Raw genomic sequence first — 22,020 nt, forward strand, 5'->3', positions numbered from 1 at the left:
GTTTTTATGTTGATTTTGTTGTTGTTGGAGCCATTACAAAAAACATATTCCATGCTGGAAATGGGAAGGAGTGGGAACATCAGTCAATAAGTTTAAATACTTTGGTTTAGCCTTGAATAAATTTATAGTATTGTTTGTCTTAACTTTGTTTGAGAAATTGTTCAGCAAAGGAATACCAAGTTTCATTGGATATATAGAGAATAACTAGTTAATGACGTCTGATATCTGCTTTATCCTGTGAAGGTAAGAATGGGAAATTCTGCGAGGCTCTGCCGAGTGGAATTTCTCATTCGGCCTGAACAGAATAAAGCAGATACCCCACGCCATTAACTAGTTATTATCTTTATCCTGCAGACCATAAAAATTAAGGGGAAAAGCTATTGTACGATGACCTAGAGGTCAAATGAGTGATTTTGTAATATAGCTATGGGTGTGACGTTACATGAGTGACATCAAAAGTCATATCCTGTTAGATGCTTTATCCATCATCATATACTGTCAATAGAAATGGTGGTTGGAGGATAAATAGTCATGGTAAATGATATTATTTCGTTAAGTAACATCTTCTATAGTATTAGCTTTATGCATTTTTACAATTTGTTTATGTTGGAAGAAAGTGTTTGATAATGCACATTTTTATAAATAAAATACTATACTCTTTCCTGTAAGAGACAGGTTTTTTCAGGTGTTTTTGATCCCATGTATGCACTTACTTTCACTTGTGATGTATGATTGAAAACATAATATAAAGTGGCTCACAGTATTTTCTATTTACTAAAATAAAATTTAAACAGATGTACAGTTTCAATAAAGCTGTTTTTGCTATTAGCAGATACCATCAACTGCCTACAGATGTATGTTACCTATAAATCTTGTCATTACTGTCACAATAAAACAGGTAAAAATAGTATTATTTAATATCACTGAAGATATATATACTAAAGATAAAACAAAAAGTATATTGAACATTTTAGTGCTGTTTATGAACTATGAAGTTCACATTTAATGGTAATTATTGTGTTTACCAGTGTTCATATCTTGCCAAATGAACAACAACATTTGCATAAACTTGTGTCTTGTGTCATTTTGACCATTTGATTTACTTTGTTTTCATCATCTGTATATTTAAATGGACAAAGGCATTTTCCTAAACAGTTTGGACTTAAGAACATTGCAACTTTAAACTATTATTTTTTTATTTGCTTTGCCTGAACAGATGTATGCAATCTCTTATATTGAAAGTCAGGACCCATATTCACAAAAAGGTGTAAATTTATGTTTACGACTAGCACTTACGTCTGCCGTAGATTTATGTTTACATGCAAGAAGCACCTTATTCTCAAAAACAGTCGTAAATGTAAACATAACTTAGTTGGACGTAAATCTACGATTTAACACTCTCACCGGAGAAATTAAAAAAAACCCATTCAAAACGATGGCTACCGGGTAAATAACAAATGCGCAAAACTCAGTTTCGTTTGTCGTCTGCTAACAATAACCATGACATTTTGGTATTGGTGAGGATCCGCGTTTTGGTACGAACTTAAGGACATTTCTTAAAAAGGGAAAGATAACTCAGGAGAAATTGGCCGAGTCGAAAACATCCGTTCGATCACCAACAAAAATATGTTAAATCCGCGGGCGTTCGCCATCGCAAACTGCTTCAATTATTGGAAATGCTGCCAGTTTCCTTAAATAATAGTAAATAACGGCGATCGTGCTTGATTTATTATATGTATACGACTTACGTGCAGCGTTAGTTGTAACCGGAGGCACTCTTATATTTACATCCAACTTTACACGTAACTTACGTTTTCGTTGTTTCGTGAATAGCTCTTCAGTCGTAGATTTACGTTTACGTGTAAAACTAGGCTTACGATGTTTTGTGAATATGGGTCCAGAAGTCCAATCATTTGGCATCCCACCAAGTGTTGTCTATTTCACTAAAACTTACTAAAAGTGTGATCCAGACAAAAAGTACAAATGTGCTTACGGTTTAAAGGAAACCAAAGTATTGTACATCATAGGAAGGAAACAAAACTTGATGATCTATTCTAAATGTTTCAATATTAAAAATAAACTAGAAGCTGCAATTTTAGGGTTGAAACAGTTTAAATAGGAAGAGTAACAATAAAATGTGGCTCAGTAATTCACCTGAGATGCAATGAGTTGTAAGGTCAATCCTCTAGAGTGGATACTTTTGGTAATTTCAAATTCTTTCTCTAGAGTGGATACTTTTGTAATTTCAAATTCTAACGAATTTTACTGGACTGGTATATCATAGGTTACAATCTTTCCTGTCTGTAGAAGAGTGCTGGGGGTGAGGGGTTGTAACTAGAATGCATATAATGTGAATGCTGGGGGTTTCATCACTAACTTTATATACTTCACATCTAAAAACCAAATATTAAACAATGTGCCAATATGTCATTAAATTAACGTTCTTTTCTTTTTCAGCAATATGGGTTACATATACAATCTGTACACTGTTAACAAGTCAAGTCCATTTCTATGAGCCTGATAATCATATACAGTATATGTTTGTACTTTACTGAGCTGGGTCATATTAGGTTAACTAAAAGTACTTTAGATAGCTCAGGGAAGATTACACATATTAAAAACAGAGCTTTTAATGGAAATGCTTATTGATCGACAATATATTTAAGTTTGTAGATAATCCTACCAAGTGTACACATTCTGAAAAAAGCCAATATTCTAATCTTATTTTTTTTAAATTTTGCAACAAATCCATTACTAACCCACAAAAAGAGATTTTTTTTTTTTGCTCAGCTGTAGTTCAATTTTAAAAACATGTTTTTTAAAATGTAATCCTTTAAAATTGCATTACAAATTTTGGATACATTAAATATAATAATGGATTACAAAATTTTTTAAATTATTATTATTAAAAATACAAACCAATAAGATATTTTATAACCTATTTTTTGTCAAAATGACACTGACAGAACACACACACACACACACACACACACACACACACACACACACACACTTTTAAATGCTAATGTCTCAATTAGAAGCCAACATTCAAGTATGATAAAGGTGATCAAGCAAAACCACTTTATTCCTTCACAGATGGTCAAGTAAATAAATCTTGTTCCAACAGTTTTAACAATAATCAAATTTATATAGCTTTACCATATGTCCTACAAAGATAAGTTAACAAATGCAAATCCACTTATTAATAAAATTTGTACTGGTTATCAAGTTCCTAAAGATTCTTAGACATATATATGATTTTGTTCAGATTTTATCCAAATGTGTTTTATTTTTATTATTTCTATCAATATCTTATCTTAATATCTTATCATGTTAAATGAAGAAAGGAAAGAAAGGAAGATTTTTTTTTATTAACAAGCACTCACTCAACACATTTTATTTACGGTTATACAGCGTCAGACATATGGTTAAGGACCACACAGATATTGAGAGAGGAAACCCGCTGTCACCACTTCATGGGCTACTCTTTTCGATTAGCAGCATGGGATCTTTTATATGCACCATCCCACAGACAGGATAGTACATGATACCACAGTCTTTGTTATGCCAGTTGTGGAGCACTGGCTGGAACCAGAAATCTGAACTTTGATTAACCTTTTAAGTAGAAGTTACCTGATACTCCTTAGGTTTAAAAAAACACCCAACATTTAATTAGTATTTATAAAATAACTGTGAAGGTAAATCTCCAATGTCAGACCAAAATAAACTCCTCATACAAAACAAGATTGTAATTTCATGGCCACTTATACTTAAAAATAATCACTGGGAAGTGTATATTTATGTTAACATTATTAAACCCTGTTACTTGATGGGCAAATGTTATTAAACCTGTTACTTGATAGGCAAATGTTATTAAACCTGTTATTTGATAGGCAAATGTTATTAAACAGTTATTTGATGGGCAAATGTCATTAAACCTATTACTTGATGTATAAATGTTATTATTTGATGGGGAAAAAATTATTTGAACCATCCTCCCTTGAGGATCATCTTAATGACAGCGAGCTAGTGGAAAAACAAGATTCTGGCCCGGTGGTTAATTGCTACATGTTTGTTTCTCCTGGCCTGTACTAATCTGACACTGCCATCACCTGTTTCTGACATTAGTGTTACCAACACACAAATAATGGGAATAGCTGGGGCTATGGCTTTTACGATCTGTTCTTTTTATGCTCCCTGTTCAACAACAAGCAATGAATGCAGAAAACTGCTTACAGTGGTTATTTCTAATGATGCCAGTAATTATATTATTAATAATTGTAATGAAGACTTAATCTTCATCTCGAATAAACAGTATCATCACTTGAAAGGAAAAGCTGGTAATGATATCTTTACGCTAATGTATGTCAAAGTTATTTTCGGAGAGTATATTTTTATATATAAAAGATTAAAGAATACACTAACATAATTTTTTCCTTCATTATTATTTTTAACATTAAGATGATGACAGGGGAAAAGATCTGGCCTCAGTAATGATAAATAAGAAAGATAAGTGAAAATCTTAATATTTACAGGTTGGTTTTAGTATACATGTATACCTTATACTTTAATGTTATAAAATAACTGCAACATAAAAAATAAAATTGTTTTAGGGGGTTATTTTTAGAATTTAGACGATAATGACAAATAAGAAAGATAAGTGAAAATTATAATATTTAAGTGAATTTGTTTATTTTTGATTACATGTACAGTATAAGTCTTGAAGTTATGAATTAACTGAACTTATGCAATTGAAAATTAATTTCTCAAGTCATGTTTTGGAGAATATATTTTATTGTAATTTGATTGCCTTATCAATAGGCTTATCAATATATAACAATCACACATTTTTTACAAAATTGTTTGATTACACTACAATTTTATCATTTCATGACAATTATACACCAATAAAAAAACCCCTAATAATAATAAATTAAATAAAGCTAATAATAAAAATAAAAATACACTAAATTCCAAAATTGTAAAACATATAGTTAATCTGATATACCTTTCAGATGTTCCTTAAAGCTGTTTTGATATAATTATCATATATATCTTCAAGTAATGCTGTTTGATAATTATTATCCCATAGAAACCTTGGGTTTTGCTTGTGTGTTCGCAAAGTCAATTTCCTTAGTGTATTGCCATCTGACAATTTAATTATGATTGAAGACTGATTTTAGGATCAGGGTTTTTTCTCCTTTACCTAAAGTAAATTTTAATTATATGAATTAAGCCTAAGCCATTTTCGTTGAACTGTAGAGTATTAGTTTCGTGGTAAATACAATCAATACATGTTAAGATATTTTAGAAGCACAGTGTAGACCAGTGATGGATACATTCAATATATGTTAAAGACATTTGAGGAGCAAAGTGTAGACTAGTGGTAGATACAATCAATATATGTTAAAGACATTTGAGGAGCAAAGTGTAAACTAGTGGTAGATACAATCAATAAATGTTAAAGACATTTGAGGAGCAGTGTAGACTAATGATAGATACAATCAATAAATGTTAAGATATTTGAGGAGCAAAGCGTAGACTAGTGGTAGATACAATCAATAAATGTCAAGATATTGGAGAAGCAAGTGTGGACCGTTGATGGATACAATCAATATATGTTAAAGACATTTGAGGAGCAGTGTAGACTAGTGGTAGATACAATCAATAAATGTAAGGATATTGGAGAAGCAAGTGTAGACCGTTGATGGATACAATCAATATATGTTAAAGACATTTGAGGAGCAGTGTAGACTAGTGGTAGATACAATCAATATATGTTATGACATTTGAGGAGCAAAATATAGACTAGTGGTAGATACAATCAATAAATGTTATGACATTTGAGGAGCAAAGTGTAGACTAGAGGTAGATACAATCAATAAATGTTAAGACATACGAGGAGCAAAATGTAGACTAGTGATAGATACAATCAATAAATGTTAAGACAAATGAGGAGCAAAATATACACTAGTGGTAGATACAATCAATAAATGTTAAGATATATTAGGAGCACAGTTTAGACCAGCGACAGATACAATCAATAAATGTTAAGATATTGGAGAAGCAAGTGTAGACCAGTGGTAGCTACAATCAATACATGTTAAGACATTTGAGGAGCAAAGTGTAGACTAGTTGTAAATGTTAAGATATTTGAGGAGCAAAGTACAGACCAGTGGTAGATAAAAATCAATAAATGTTAAGATATTTTATAAGCAAGTATAAACCAGTAGTAAATAAAATCAACAACTGTTTATATATTTGAGGATTAAATTGCAGACCAGTGGTAAACAGCTGACATGGAGTAGGGTATCGATAATTTTTATAAAACCCACTAGCAGTAATTAAAAAAAATTAGTAGTCATGATTAAAAATTCACTACTTTAAGTTAATACAATATTATTAACAGTAATAATCAGATATGTCACCTAAAGAGGGATACAGAACTTCTGCATCGCCAAGATGAAAGGATCAGCTCATCCGGACCCGCCATCAACACTGAGGGATGCTCTCAATGTGCCGATGTTCGAGACGCCTGCATACGGACCTCCATCTCCCTCAACACCACTGCCTACACGTAACTGGCCACTGTCATCAGTCTTGCCAGTTTGGAAGGCGGCGGTCCGGGCAGAAGCCGTTGCGAAGAGGAAGGCCTTCGCTCAGCTGAGTGACCAGCCTGACAAGGCAAGGCCTCCACCTTCACAGGCACCGTCCCCCTCCGACTCAGAAGCCATCTGGAAAGTTCAGATCAGGAAAATCAGGTCCGGCTTCCTGAAGTTCGTGCAGGGGGACACCTCGGATCTGGCATCACTGATGGGCGGACTAGTGGAACAACTGCCTGATGGAAGTGCTTACAAGCTACACACCATCAAGTCAACAGCTGGCAAGATGGGGTTGGTACTAACTCAGCGCCGAGAAGGAGTCTACCGACAAGCTTTCCTAGTTAGAGAGATGGATAGCCACACCATCCACAGGATCATCAAGGCCCTTTTCGGCAACGACTACCGGAGTGTCATAACCATCCTCGCCGACCAGAGATGGAAGCACTTCATCCCTGCCTTTGCTGGTTCTCCGCTCATCAGTTCCCTGTAGGCCAACCTCCAATGGCCTTAATGAGGCCACTCACCTGGACATATAGATCGGACTTTAAACATTTAGACCTTCGTTCAAAATTTTATGTCGAAATTACTTCTTTTTTAAAAATATTATTAAATAGTCCAATCCTCTCTTCTTTCTCTTATTTATTTTGGACTGTCCTTCTAAAATGCTCCAAATTATATAAATATTCGGCCGAGCAGTCAATTCTTATTTTTGGCTTGTAATTTTTTTCTTCTTTTTAAAAATTATTCTACTAACCTTTTTACTAATTGCTATTTTCAAAATTCTGCCCATTTTCAACACTACCCCCCCCCCCCCCCCCCCCCACATACCAAGTCAGGCCACCGATCTTATCGGAGGTCAGACTCGGGATGGGCGTGTTCGAAACCCTAGTGGTATATAGGCATATTAAACTAGTTATCATCATCAGAAACTGCAAGTTCTCCTGCAGATGACTAGGTATATAAAAAACCCCACATGCTGTCAATTGAAAGGAGAAGCTCATGTGGCAGGCAGCAGTGGGGTAGGGTTGTTCTCTCTCTGTCTCTGTCTCTCTCTCTCTCTCTCTCTCTCTCTCTCTCTCTCTGTCTCTCTCTCTGTCTCTCTCTCTGTCTCTCTCTCTCTCTCTGTCTCTGTCTCTCTCTCTCTCTGTCTCTCTCTCGCTCTCTCTCTCTCTCACTCTCTCTCTCTCTTGCTCGCTCTCTCGCTCATGCTATCTCTCTCGCTCATGCTATCTCTCTCGCTCGTGCTATCTCTCTCGCTCGTGCTCTCTCTCTCGCTCTCTCTCTCTCTTATTCTCTCTCTCTTATTCTCTCTTTCTCATTCTCTCCCTTATTCTCTAACCCAGCTATGTATTATGATTATCAACAGACAGACAATTGTTACTTTTATCTTATTCACTGCTAGTGGAAAGAGAAGTAATATTTAATTAATGACACCTCAACACATTAAAACTATGGCTATTTGGTGTTTAATATATGGTGGAAAAATGTTGTTGTGACATATAGACTACTCCCACTGAATAATACAAAGGATATTGTATATACATTTTCTAATATATTATGGCTTTTTATATACCAGATGTGTGGTACTGGTTGGGATGGGTAAAAACCTGAGGGGTCCACTAAGGGCAGGAACAAGTAAAATCACGACTGAATTTGTGTACTTTCTTTCTTCTTTAATTTATTTTCATGCTTATATCCAATTAAGGTTCAAGCACGCTGTCCTGAGCACACACCTCAGCTATCTAGGCTATCTGTCCATGACAGCTGGTTAGTTGTTAGTGAGAGAGAAGATGGTGTAGTGGTCTTACACCTACCCATTGAGTCTTTAAAACTCACCCTGGGTGGGAACCAGTACCGGGCTGCAAACCCTGTACCTACCAGCCGTATGTCTGATGGCTTAACCACGACACCACCGAGGCCGGTATTTGTATACTTTAATGTGGCCAGCATTAACCAATACAAGGGAGAATACTCATGTTTAACAAATTACTGGATTAATTTTTGTGGAAAAACAGTTAAGGGAGATAACTTCAACATTTGTACATGCCTACTTGAGCAGCTTCATCAAATATAGATTCTATTCAACCAAAATAATTCCTATTGCCTATAATGTTAACATTTACTAATAAAATACCTAGGCAGTAAATAAAATTGTGGCATTTCACATTTAATCTACCTGCAAAAACAATACGGAGTCACACATTTTTTTTTTTTTTTTTTTTTTTTTTTTTCTTGAATATTACTGATGATGAGAACCTGTAGGAAAATAAAAAAAATTGCACATATTGTTTAGAAATGCCCTTTTGTTTTGCTCTTAATTGATGGGGTTTTTTTAGGGGATGTTGTATATACTTAATTAGTAAATAATATTTTTTCACACATACCATTTTAGAGATTTAATAAATGTTTTTAATTGCAGTTTTATTTAAAGGGTACCATGCATTAGTTTCAACCTCTAGTGCATAACAACTATATAACAAATAAAAGTATATTTATTTATTAGCAATGAATAATAGTGTTTGCACAAATAATCAATGTCACATATTACATGTGTTACCAATTAGACCCGCGGCTACTTTTACTGCATAAATATTTGATGGTACACTTTGAACTCTGACCTGGAACTTTCTGCTTTGGTACAGTGCAACCTATAATGAATTTGGTCATATGTCATTTCAACTTATTCCAATCCAATTAAGATTCAAGCATGCTGTCCTGGGCACACATTTCAGCTATCTGGGCTGTCTGTCCAGGATAGTTGGTTAGTTGTTAATTATTAGTGATTAGCGAGAGAAAAGAAGGTGTAGTGACCTTACACCTACTGAATGAGTTGTTAAAACTCACTCTGGGTAGGAGCCAGTACCGGGCTGCGAACCCTGTACCTACCAGCCTTATGTCCGATGTCTTAACTACGACGCCACCGAGGCCGGTGTATCTGTCAACAAATGCTATCATAAACAAGAGAGATAACTCACCTTTGGCATACATTGATGAGTGTATTTGTGGCATCCTGTTTCTGTTTGATGTACACCGTGAGTTGCATTGCTTCTTTTTGTAGTTCTACAAGCTGCGATCGTATACAGTTCTCAGTGTATTTGTCAACTATCAGCTGGTTTTTCATTGTAACCTGAAAATAAAACAGTATTGTGTCAAATATTATTTACTAATTAAGTATATACAACATCCCCTAAAAAAAACCCCACCAATTAAGAGCAAAACAAAAGGGCATTTCTAAACAATATGTGCAATTTTTTTTATTTTCCTACAGGTTCTCATCATCAGTAATATTCTTGAAATAGATACAAACGAAATACCCACCTCGGTGTTACTGAATACCCACCTCAGTGTTACAGAATACCACCTCAGTGTTACAGAATACACACCTCGGTGTTATACCCACCTCAGTGTTACAGAATACCCACCTCAGTGTTACAGAATACCCACCTCAGTGTTACAGAATACCCACCTCAGTGTTACAGAATACCCACCTCAGTGTTACAGAATACCCACCTCGGTGTTATACCCACCTCAGTGTTACAGAATACCCACCTCAGTGTTACAGAATACCCACCTCGGTGTTACAGAATACCCACCTCGGTGTTATACCCACCTCAGTGTTACAGAATACCCACCTCAGTGTTACAGAATACCCACCTCAGTGTTACTGAATACCCACCTCAGTGTTACTGAATACCCACCTCAGTGTTACAGAATACCCACCTCAGTGTTACAGAATACCCACCTCAGTGTTACTGAATACCCACCTCAGTGTTACAGAATACCCACCTCAGTGTTACAGAATACCCACCTCGGTGTTACAGAATACCCACCTCGGTGTTACAGAATACCCACCTCAGTGTTACAGAATACCCACCTCAGTGTTACAGAATACCCACCTCAGTGTTACAGAATACCCACCTCGGTGTTATACCCACCTCAGTGTTACAGAATACCCACCTCAGTGTTACAGAATACCCACCTCAGTGTTACAGAATACCCACCTCAGTGTTACAGAATACCCACCTCGGTGTTATACCCACCTCAGTGTTACAGAATACCCACCTCAGTGTTACAGAATACCCACCTCAGTGTTACAGAATACCCACCTCGGTATTACAGAATACCCACCTCAGTGTTACAGAATACACACCTCTGTGTTACAGAATACCCACCTCAGTGTTACAGAATACACACCTCTGTGTTACAGAATACCCACCTCAGTGTTACAGAATACACACCTCAGTGTTACAGAATACCCACCTCTGTGTTACAGAATACCCACCTCGGTATTACAGAATACCCACCTCAGTGTTACAGAATACCCACCTCAGTGTTACAGAATACACACCTCTGTGTTACAGAATACACACCTCGGTATTACAGAATACCCACCTCAGTGCTACAGAATACACACCTCGGTGTTACAGAATACCCACCTCAGTGTTACAGAATACACACCTCGGTATTACAGAATACCCACCTCAGTGCTACAGAATACACACCTCGGTGTTATACCCACCTCAGTGTTACAGAATACACACCTCTGTGTTACAGAATACCCACCTCAGTGGTACAGAATACACACCTCTGTGTTACAGAATACCCACCTCGGTGTTACAGAATACACACCTCGGTGTTACAGAATACCCACCTCGGTGTTATACCCACCTCAGTGTTTAAGAATACCCACCTCAGTGGTACAGAATACACACCTCGGTGTTACTGAATACCCACCTCGGTGTTACTGAATACCCACCTCGGTGTTACAGAATACCCACCTCGGTGTTACAGAATACACACATCGGTGTTACAGAATACCCACCTCAGTGTTACAGAATACACACCTCAGTGTTACTGAATACCCACCTCGGTGTTACAGAATACACACCTCAGTGTTACTGAATACCCACCTCAGTGGTGGAGACATCCTCCACATCGTCTGCTGGGTGGAAGTGGTGGGAAGGTATGTGTGGACCAGACAGATCTGAGGACACAGACTTCACAAACTGAGACACGTCCATCTGCGGATTCACCTGACGACAGATGTGTAGCAGATCATCAAATTTCCTGTGCTGTTCATTCGCCTGGAAATATAACTGAAAATCTTTAACATACATTACTGTTATGTTGGAAAACTGCATAATTGGCACATACCCTAGTTTTTAAACACTAAGGCATATTTTTCACTATTAGAGACATTTATTATCATTGAAATCAAACTTTACTTATATTTTATTGTTTAGATTATCTATTTCCGTACAACCAAAGTTTTTCTGGTCATTCTGGTGTTTTTAATACCACAAAATTAATTTTTTATATTTTTAAAAACGCACCTGCTTCTGAGAAGTAACAATTATGGAGTCGAGTTTTAGTCTATTTTTAACGGTATTTCACAATTTCAACTTCACAGACTCTTGCTTCACTCTCTCCAAATATGTCAATTTTTTACGGGTTGAAACTAGGGTCTGTGTCATTAGTTATTACAAAGTGCAAAACATTTTTGTCTATTACATCTTTTTTGTCATTACATTACACACAGTTTATTACTATGGTATTTCCCACAAGTTACTTATTTCTGAGCCAACTGTTTTCTAACTTGCACACAAAAATAGTGAGGGTTTTGGGGGGGGGGGGTTTGTTGTTTTTTTATCCAAAACGCTTTTACTTAATTTCTTCTTACATGAAATGAAATTGAAATTATTTACAATTGGTTTTTTTTAATGGAAGGAAATGGTTTATTTAACGACACACTCAACACATTTAATTTACAGTCATATGGCATCAGGCATATGATTAAGGATCACACAGATATTGAGAGAGGAAACCCGCTGTCGCCAATTCATGGGCTACTCTTTTTGATTAGCAGCAAGGATCTTTTATGTGCACCATCCCATAGACAGGATAACACATACCACGACCTTTGATGTACCAGTCATGGTGCACTGGCTGGAGTGAGAAATAACCCAATGGACCCACTGACAGGGATGAATCCCAAACTGACTGCGCATCAAGCGAACGCTTTACCACTGGGCTACGTCTCACCCCCATTGTTAATGGAGGCTGGGAAGGACTATAGATTATCATTTTTGGAAAATCTAATTAGTTCTTTGGTCATCCTGGAGTTTGTCTTAGCTCCAATGGAAATTAATATGAAATAGAAAAAGCATGTATGTTGGTAACTAGGGTCAGTACCATTACGAAAAAGCATAAAATGAAAAAGTATATTTGAAAAGTATATTACTAGTCATTGAATTAACTTTGCATTCAATTGATGATAGGGCTGGAGGTATTGGGCTATTTCTTGTTCTAGCTAGTGCACCACAACTGGTATATCAAAGGCCTTACTATGTGCTATCCTGTCTGTGAGATGGTGCATAAAAAAGATCCCTTACTACTAATGGAAAAAATGTAGCGGGTTTCCTGTCTAAGAATATATGTCAGTATTACCAAATGTTTGGCATCCAATAGCTGATGATTAATAAATCAATGAGCTCTAGTGGTGTCGTCAAACAAAATAAACTTAAACTTCAACTGATGTTATCACTCAGTGGTTTAATGAAATGCTCTCTAGACTGGTTTTGGTGCTTTATGTTAAATGAATAACACAGGACTGGAAACCAGTCAGATAACCAGTGAGTGCCTGTGACAAAACATATATACCGAATACAGCACCCTACCATCGCAGTAAGTAAAAACATACATACCGAATACAGCACCCTACCATCGCAGTAAGTAAAAACATACATACCGAATACAGCACCCTACCATCGCAGTAAGTAAAAACATACATACCGAATACAGCACCCTACCATCGCAGTAAGTAAAAACATACATACCGAATACAGCACCCTACCATCGCAGTAAGTAAAAACATATATACCGAATACAGCACCCTACCATCGCAGTAAGTAAAAACATCCCACAAGGAAGCGACATAATAAAATATGCATCAATAAACAAACTCTGAATAAATTATAAGAATGTTTATCATAATCTGGGTTTTTTCAAGCATTCTGATAGAAAAGCAATACATGCTCAAAATGTTTTTATTTGTCTTAAGTTCAAGAATCTAGAGTTATGACTTACAAAAATTAAAAAATGCCCATGAAAGTCAAACTTAGTCTGTACCATTACATAATAAAGCTATGCACAAAATTTCAGCTCAATATCTTGTGGGAAAAAAAGTCTGGAAAACTATATGTGGGACAGATGGACAGACTGAAAGACTGACAGTAGGGCCTCCACGAGTCCAAAATATTGGATTCGTGGACTCGAAGGTCAAACTCGACCCGGACCCGAGTACCCGACACTTACACTAGATGATGATGAGATTAAGGAATAAAGTCAAATAGCATTATGCATCTTAATTCCAGCGCTGAACATGGATTCCAAATCATGCCATTGAATTGCACTATATTGTATTAGAAGTGTTGTGATGGACGGACGGCCAGTTTAAAAAGAGAAACAAGCGCATGATCATATAATTATTGAGTAACTTATATCGTTGATTATTTACTACTGAAATTATTGTCCTACATTGTCCATTGTATTATAGTTACTCATTGTATTCCACACTGTACGGGTACTCAAGTCCATTCACAGGACTCAAGTCTTGCTAGACTCGACCCGTGTCTGAGTACACAAGTACTCGTGGATACCCTAACTGACAGATAGACAGATAGAGACAAAACATATAGGGCCGAATTTACGAAAGGTGATCATCGCTCGTTTATCTTAGATGCGTGTAAGTCTTATTCACGGCTAAAATCACACTTGTACACATGTGGCTAAACACCTGCGTTTATCGTATATTATGAAACTAAGAAGACGTGTAGTTTGCTATCCGCATGTAACTTGTACGGGTCATTCTATAATTGGAGGCACAAATGCCATCCACAAGTTTTCATTGGTATAAAATGATAAAAAAATTAAATAATTAAATAATTAAAACATTTTTTGTTGTTGTATCATTGTTTATATTAACTATCTTAATAAGACTCTTTAAACATCCAAAACATAGTTAAACTGTTTCTATGTGTTCGAATTCAAGGTTAATAAATTTCAATGTCACTTAAAATTTTAATAATTTTTTTTCTTTTTTTAAAGTAATGATTTTATGTTAATTACATAATTTTGAAGTAATGCAAATTTAAAAAGCAATGTATTTGTTATTGGAGATAATTATTTTGTGTCTTTATATTTGACCAAAATTTTTTTTTTTTTAATGTCTCAAATATAATTGTCATTACCGTTACAACCTCTCTAAATATTGTAATCATTTAAGAAAGATACACTCTCAGTAAAAAATTACTATTCAGCACGATAACATGTTGGCAACACTGAAAGACAATGTTTAAGTATGAGGGTATTTTTTCTAAAATAAAATGTTTTGTCAGTTGGGCAACCTAATTGTCATGAGTATGTTTATCGTCTGTCATTACCAAACGCTATTTGTAAAGAAATAAATGCATTTGCAAACTAATTTTGAGATATTTTGCTAAAATAGTTTATCGGCGATAATATATTTGCAGACTTTTTCAGGTCAAGTCTTTCAAAACAGTTTTTTATTATGTAAAATTCAATAAAATATCATTGTCATCACACGTCAGTACTGTCACATTTTGGGTGTGTTAATAATGGTAATGACATTTGCTGAAATGTATTTTTTTTCAATATTAAATTTGCAATTACTCTTTTACACACATACATACGCATGCACGTACACACACACAGATATAAATATATATATATATATATATATATATATATATATATATATATATATATATATATATATATATATATATATATATATATTATACATAATTAGAATTTTGAAGTGAAACATGCAAATGGTGCACCACACTGATATTGTAACAGCATAGCGGAAAATGCATAATTTATAAAGTAAATCTCTCCGATAACATTATTAAATTGAGTACAAATGGTACTATCTTTAGGTTCAATAACACTGTTTTAATATCAAAACTGCTATATAGTAAAACAAAAACATTATTGGGCGAATATCTTCATACTCAGCGACTGTTTCCAAATAGTGGGATATGTAGAATAAAACAGAGACAAATTAAATAATAATTTCATCAACGGTTTGACTAAATATATTCCAATTTTATTAATAATTTTATTATTTATTAGATCAGGACCGCTGGCTTTTCTTACACTTACAGATACTAAGGTATCTTCAGCCTCCTTTCCTGTGCATTGGTACATCTTGATCTGGTCTATCGACTGTAGCTTGGTTTACAAAATAGTTATTCATTATGTTTGCAATATTGTCATCACCCTCTTAAAGAACGCCATTGTTTTCAATAGGTGGGAATGCTGATTTGGAATTGTCGTTTTGTTTTATATATCGGTTAAGAACCTGTCGTTAGGTTTTACTTCCGTGTTCATTATTCAATTGTTATATCTAGTTTCATATTATAATCACGTTTAGCTTTACGGATACTTGAAATAACTTTGCAACTCCTAATCTAATTGTGTATTTCTTTCTTTTTTTGAATTTGTATGACGTCTATTAAAGTCGTAATATTACCAATTATCTAAGGAGCATTGTTTCGTCTAATAGTAACAGATTTGTGTGGAATAAAGTCATCACTGCAACTGCTTAAATAGTTTTAACCATTGCTCGCCTATAATTTAATATCGTTTAACAAACTTGACGTCCTTAAATTTCTTTCAATGGATTATACCTGTCTTAAAATTTCCGCAATGCTCGTCCATAGGCGTACAGGCTCCCATTTGTGTGTGTGTGGCGGGGGGGGGGGGGGGGGGGGGGGAGGCTGATTTTTGGCTGATTTAAACGAAAGTACTCGAATCTGGACAACAACATTTGCTTAATATTTGTGTTACTGCCAAAAATAAGTGTATGGGACAGTGGGCAGGGGGATAACTGCCCCCTAGTGTTGGAGCAAAACCTCAAATTCGGGCAAAAATGACAGATATTCGGGCAACATGTGCTAACCTGAGACCTTTTTACCTTGTATTTTAATCATTCCACCCTCAAAATTAGTTGTAATCCATGTAAAAATGCGTTGTGGTAGTTTTCAACCCTATATAGTTGTAATGCTAATAATAATAATTTAAATTTTTTTTATCCAGATTTGGTTATTTTTGTTTAATTCGGGCAAAAGCAGCCTGCCCTCTATAAAAATGGGAGCCCATACGTCTATGCTGCCGAACGGCTATATAGGGTTGCAAGTGAATCATTACGCATTCTTGCAACTAGTTTTGTGGGTAGATTCATGTAAATAGATGGTAAACACGCCTAAGTTTACCACACTTTCCTCGAATATCTCTATAATGTTTGCCCAAATTTAAAGATTTGCTTCAGCACTGGGGGGGGGGGGTCACCCTCCACACACACACACACACCGCCTCCTCTTACCCCTGTCTTATACTTTCATGTGCTCGTCTTTAGACATAATTCCTATGCTCTTTGACATCTTCCTGAGCAATTTCGAGCACTCGTAATACATCCATCAGCACTGTTCAGTTCGTTTTGTTGATGAAAAGTGTCGATTACTTGGACTTAAACAACCCCTTTCGTGCGTTTAAGTATTTCAATGCATTTTAAATGCAGGCGTATAACTTAGTGATCTTGATTATAGGTGCGTAACATAAACATGCTTCGTAATTTGGTTACTAAAATACACACTTCTGTTTTAGATAGTTACACGCGGTTAAGGGATAAATACCTTTCGTAAATTCGGCCCATAGTCTTGTCCTTAACATTTTGTGATGATGTTTCTCTTGTATTTTAAGCATTCTTACCTTTGTTAACAGAAGTAGAGCATGAGTTTCTATAGCAACATTTATTGTATTACTTGTGTCGATGTAGATTTCTTCTAACTCCTGAAATAGTCAAAAAAAAAAAAAAAAAAAATGCACTAAAAATATTTTGCCACAAATTAATTTTACATAAAACAAGAATACTTTAAACCTCTATAACCCAATCTTTAACTATCAACAATTGTCCTGGACAGATAGCTCAAAAGGCAAACTATGTGCCAAAAACAGTAGGCTTGATACCTAATACATGCCTCTAGCAAAGAAAATTGGATACTTTTTTAAGTAAGTTGTAAAATAAATGGTATCTAACAGATATGAATGTAGTATTCAGTTTCTACTTCCTACATGTCATTCATTTGTGAAACACTTGAACAATACATGCCTCTAGCACTTGTGGTATAACTTTGTGGAATTCGTCTGCGATCCTGTTGGAAGCCCTAAGCTGCAGCACGTAACTGTTGTGAGCATTGTACAAGTCTGACTTGGCGTTGTCTCTCTTCTCCTCATCCTCCGCATCCTTGTACATCTCATAACAGCTGTAGTACGTCGCTTCAGTCTGCACAACAAAACACAACACACATCTGAGAAAATATATGTATCACTTCGGGGGTTGGTGGGGTATAGTGGGGAACTGACACCCTTATCTCTGCTCACTAGGTACACTCCTGAAAGAGACTACATATTTGTCTTTTAGTGGGGAACTGACACCCATATCTCTGCCCACTAGGTACACCCCTGAAAGAGACTACATATTTGTCTTTTAGTGGGGAACTGACATCCTCATCTGTGCCCACTAGGTACACCCCTGAAAGAGACTACATATTTGTCTTTTAGGGGGGAACTGACATCCTTATCTCTGCCCACTAGGTACACCCCTGAAAGAGACTACATACTTACTGTAGACAAATGTTTCTCTGAGTCTTCCAAAAGATTTTCAAAATTTTCTCTGAATGTACAGAGCTTCTGACCCTGACTTCGTTTATAAGATGCAACATCACTGAGAGGTCTGTAGACATTTTTAATGAGGAGACTGGCAACATCCAGGTGAGCCTAAATTAAAACAAAAATCAAAACATTACTAGATATACATGTATACCATATAGAATAACAGTAAGCAGACTATAGTCACATCCAGGTGAGACTAAATGTTTAAAAAATAAAAACATTACAACATATAAATGTATACCGTATAAAATAACAGTTAAAGTTTGTTTTGTTTAATGACACCACTGGAGCACATTGATTAATCAATCACTGGCTACTGGATGTCAAACATATGGTCTGTAGACATTTTTAATTAGACTAGATACATCCAGATGAGCCTAAATTGAAACAAAAATCAAAACATTACTACATATACATGTATACCATATAGAATGACAGTAAAAGTTTGTTTTGTTTAATGACGCCACTGGAGCACATTGATTACTTAATCAACGGCTATTGGATGTCAAACACATGGTAATTCTGACTCATAGTCATCAGGGGAAACCTGCTACATTTTTCCTAATGCAGCATGTGATCTTTTATATGCACTTTCCCACAGACAGGAAAGCACATAACACGGCCTTTGTCCAGTTGTGGTGCACTGGCTGGAACAAGAAAGACTAACGGTAAGTAGACCAGTCGTGGTGCACTGGCTGGAACAAGAAAGACTAACGGTAAGTAGACCAGTCATGGTGCACTGGCTGGAACAAGAAAGACTAACGGTAAGTAGACCAGTTGTGGTGCACTGGCTGGAACAAGAAAGACTAACGGTAAGTAGACCAGTTGTGGTGCACTGGCTGGAACAAGAAAGACTAACGGTAAGTAGACCAGTTGTGGTGCACTGGCTGGAACAAGAAAGACTAACGGTAAGTAGACCAGTCGTGGTGCACTGGCTGGAACAAGAAAGACTAACGGTAAGTAGACCAGTGTGGTGCACTGGCTGGAACAAGAAAGACTAACGGTAAGTAGACCAGTTATGGTGCACTGGCTGGAACAAGAAAGACTAACGGTAAGTAGACCAGTCGTGGTGCACTGGCTGGAACAAGAAAGACTAACGGTAAGTAGACCAGTCGTGGTGCACTGGCTGGAACAAGAAAGACTAACGGTAAGTAGACCAGTTGTGGTGCACTGGCTGGAACAAGAAAGACTAACGGTAAGTAGACCAGTTGTGGTGCACTGGCTGGAACAAGAAAGACTAACGGTAAGTAGACCAGTTGTGGTGCACTGGCTGGAACAAGAAAGACTAACGGTAAGTAGACCAGTTGTGGTGCACTGGCTGGAACAAGAAAGACTAACGGTAAGTAGACCAGTTGTGGTGCACTGGCTGGAACAAGAAAGACTAACGGTAAGTAGACCAGTTGTGGTGCACTGGCTGGAACACTGGCTGGAACAAGAAAGACTAACGGTAAGTAGACCAGTTGTGGTGCACTGGCTGGAACAAGAAAGACTAACGGTAAGTAGACCAGTCGTGGTGCACTGGCTGGAACAAGAAAGACTAACGGTAAGTAGACCAGTCGTGGTGCACTGGCTGGAACAAGAAAGACTAACGGTAAGTAGACCAGTTGTGGTGCACTGGCTGGAACAAGAAAGACTAACGGTAAGTAGACCAGTTGTGGGTGCACTGGCTGGAACAAGAAAGACTAACGGTAAGTAGACCAGTCTGGTGCACTGGCTGGAACAAGAAAGAAAGACTAACGGTAAGTAGACCAGTTGTGGTGCACTGGCTGGAACAAGAAAGACTAACGGTAAGTAGACCAGTCGTGGTGCACTGGCTGGAACAAGAAAGACTAACGGTAAGTAGACCAGTCGTGGTGCACTGGCTGGAACAAGAAAGACTAACGGTAAGTAGACCAGTTGTGGTGCACTGGCTGGAACAAGAAAGACTAACGGTAAGTAGACCAGTCGTGGTGCACTGGCTGGAACAAGAAAGACTAACGGTAAGTAGACCAGTCGTGGTGCACTGGCTGGAACAAGAAAGACTACTAACGGTAAGTAGACCAGTTGTGGTGCACTGGCTGGAACAAGAAAGACTAACGGTAAGTAGACCAGTCGTGGTGCACTGGCTGGAACAAGAAAGACTAACGGTAAGTAGACCAGTTGTGGTGCACTGGCTGGAACAAGAAAGACTAACGGTAAGTAGACCAGTTGTGGTGCACTGGCTGGAACAAGAAAGACTAACGGTAAGTAGACCAGTTGTGGTGCACTGGCTGGAACAAGAAAGACTAACGGTAAGTAGACCAGTTGTGGTGCACTGGCTGGAACAAGAAAGACTAACGGTAAGTAGACCAGTTGTGGTGCACTGGCTGGAACAAGAAAGACTAACGGTAAGTAGACCAGTCGTGGTGCACTGGCTGGAACAAGAAAGACTAACGGTAAGTAGACCAGTTGTGGTGCACTGGCTGGAACAAGAAAGACTAACGGTAAGTAGACCAGTTGTGGTGCACTGGCTGGAACAAGAAAGACTAACGGTAAGTAGACCAGTTGTGGTGCACTGGCTGGAACAAGAAAGACTAACGGTAAGTAGACCAGTTGTGGTGCACTGGCTGGAACAAGAAAGACTAACGGTAAGTAGACCAGTCGTGGTGCACTGGCTGGAACAAGAAAGACTAACGGTAAGTAGACCAGTCGTGGTGCACTGGCTGGAACAAGAAAGACTAACGGTAAGTAGACCAGTTGTGGTGCACTGGCTGGAACAAGAAAGACTAACGGTAAGTAGACCAGTTATGGTGCACTGGCTGGAACAAGAAACTAACGACTAGTAGACCAGTTGTGGTGCACTGGCTGGAACAAGAAAGACTAACGGTAAGTAGACCAGTTGTGGTGCACTGGCTGGAACAAGAAAGACTAACGGTAAGTAGACCAGTTGTGGTGCACTGGCTGGAACAAGAAAGACTAACGGTAAGTAGACCAGTTGTGGTGCACTGGCTGGAACAAGAAAGACTAACGGTAAGTAGACCAGTTGTGGTGCACTGGCTGGAACAAGAAAGACTAACGGTAAGTAGACCAGTTGTGGTGCACTGGCTGGAACAAGAGAAAGACTAACGGTAAGTAGACCAGTTGTGGTGCACTGGCTGGAACAAGAAAGACTAACGGTAAGTAGACCAGTTGTGGTGCACTGGCTGGAACAAGAAAGACTAACGGTAAGTAGACCAGTTGTGGTGCACTGGCTGGAACAAGAAAGACTAACGGTAAGTAGACCAGTTGTGGTGCACTGGCTGGAACAAGAAAGACTAACGGTAAGTAGACCAGTTGTGGTGCACTGGCTGGAACAAGAAAGACTAACGGTAAGTAGACCAGTTGTGGTGCACTGGCTGGAACAAGAAAGACTAACGGTAAGTAGACCAGTTGTGGTGCACTGGCTGGAACAAGAAAGACTAACGGTAAGTAGACCAGTTGTGGTGCACTGGCTGGAACAAGAAAGACTAACGGTAAGTAGACCAGTTGTGGTGCACTGGCTGGAACAAGAAAGACTAACGGTAAGTAGACCAGTCATGTCCATGTGAGCCTACATGTTTAAAAAATCTAAACATTACCTGTACTACATATACATATAGAATAACAATAGGCAGACTGGCTACATCCAGGTGAGACTAAATTAAAGAATTAATAAAAAAATTAT

General features: G+C 37.2%; 1 protein-coding gene across 1 annotated transcript in view; it reads right to left on the bottom strand.

The window, feature by feature from the left end:
* LOC121381665 overlaps nt 1-22,020 on the bottom strand; it is a 235,383-nt gene that overhangs the window by 140,423 nt on the left and 72,940 nt on the right. Inside the window, exons 5-9 of the mRNA XM_041511009.1 lie at nt 18,312-18,464; nt 17,797-17,970; nt 17,397-17,477; nt 11,513-11,686; nt 9,578-9,729 (exon numbers count right to left, since the gene is read on the bottom strand). Coding sequence (XP_041366943.1) covers nt 9,578-9,729; nt 11,513-11,686; nt 17,397-17,477; nt 17,797-17,970; nt 18,312-18,464 — 734 coding nt within the window. The remainder of the gene's footprint in view (nt 1-9,577; nt 9,730-11,512; nt 11,687-17,396; nt 17,478-17,796; nt 17,971-18,311; nt 18,465-22,020) is intronic.

Source organism: Gigantopelta aegis, chromosome 9, assembly GCF_016097555.1.
Source record: "Gigantopelta aegis isolate Gae_Host chromosome 9, Gae_host_genome, whole genome shotgun sequence".
In the NCBI taxonomy this organism is placed as follows: domain Eukaryota; kingdom Metazoa; phylum Mollusca; class Gastropoda; order Neomphalida; family Peltospiridae; genus Gigantopelta; species Gigantopelta aegis.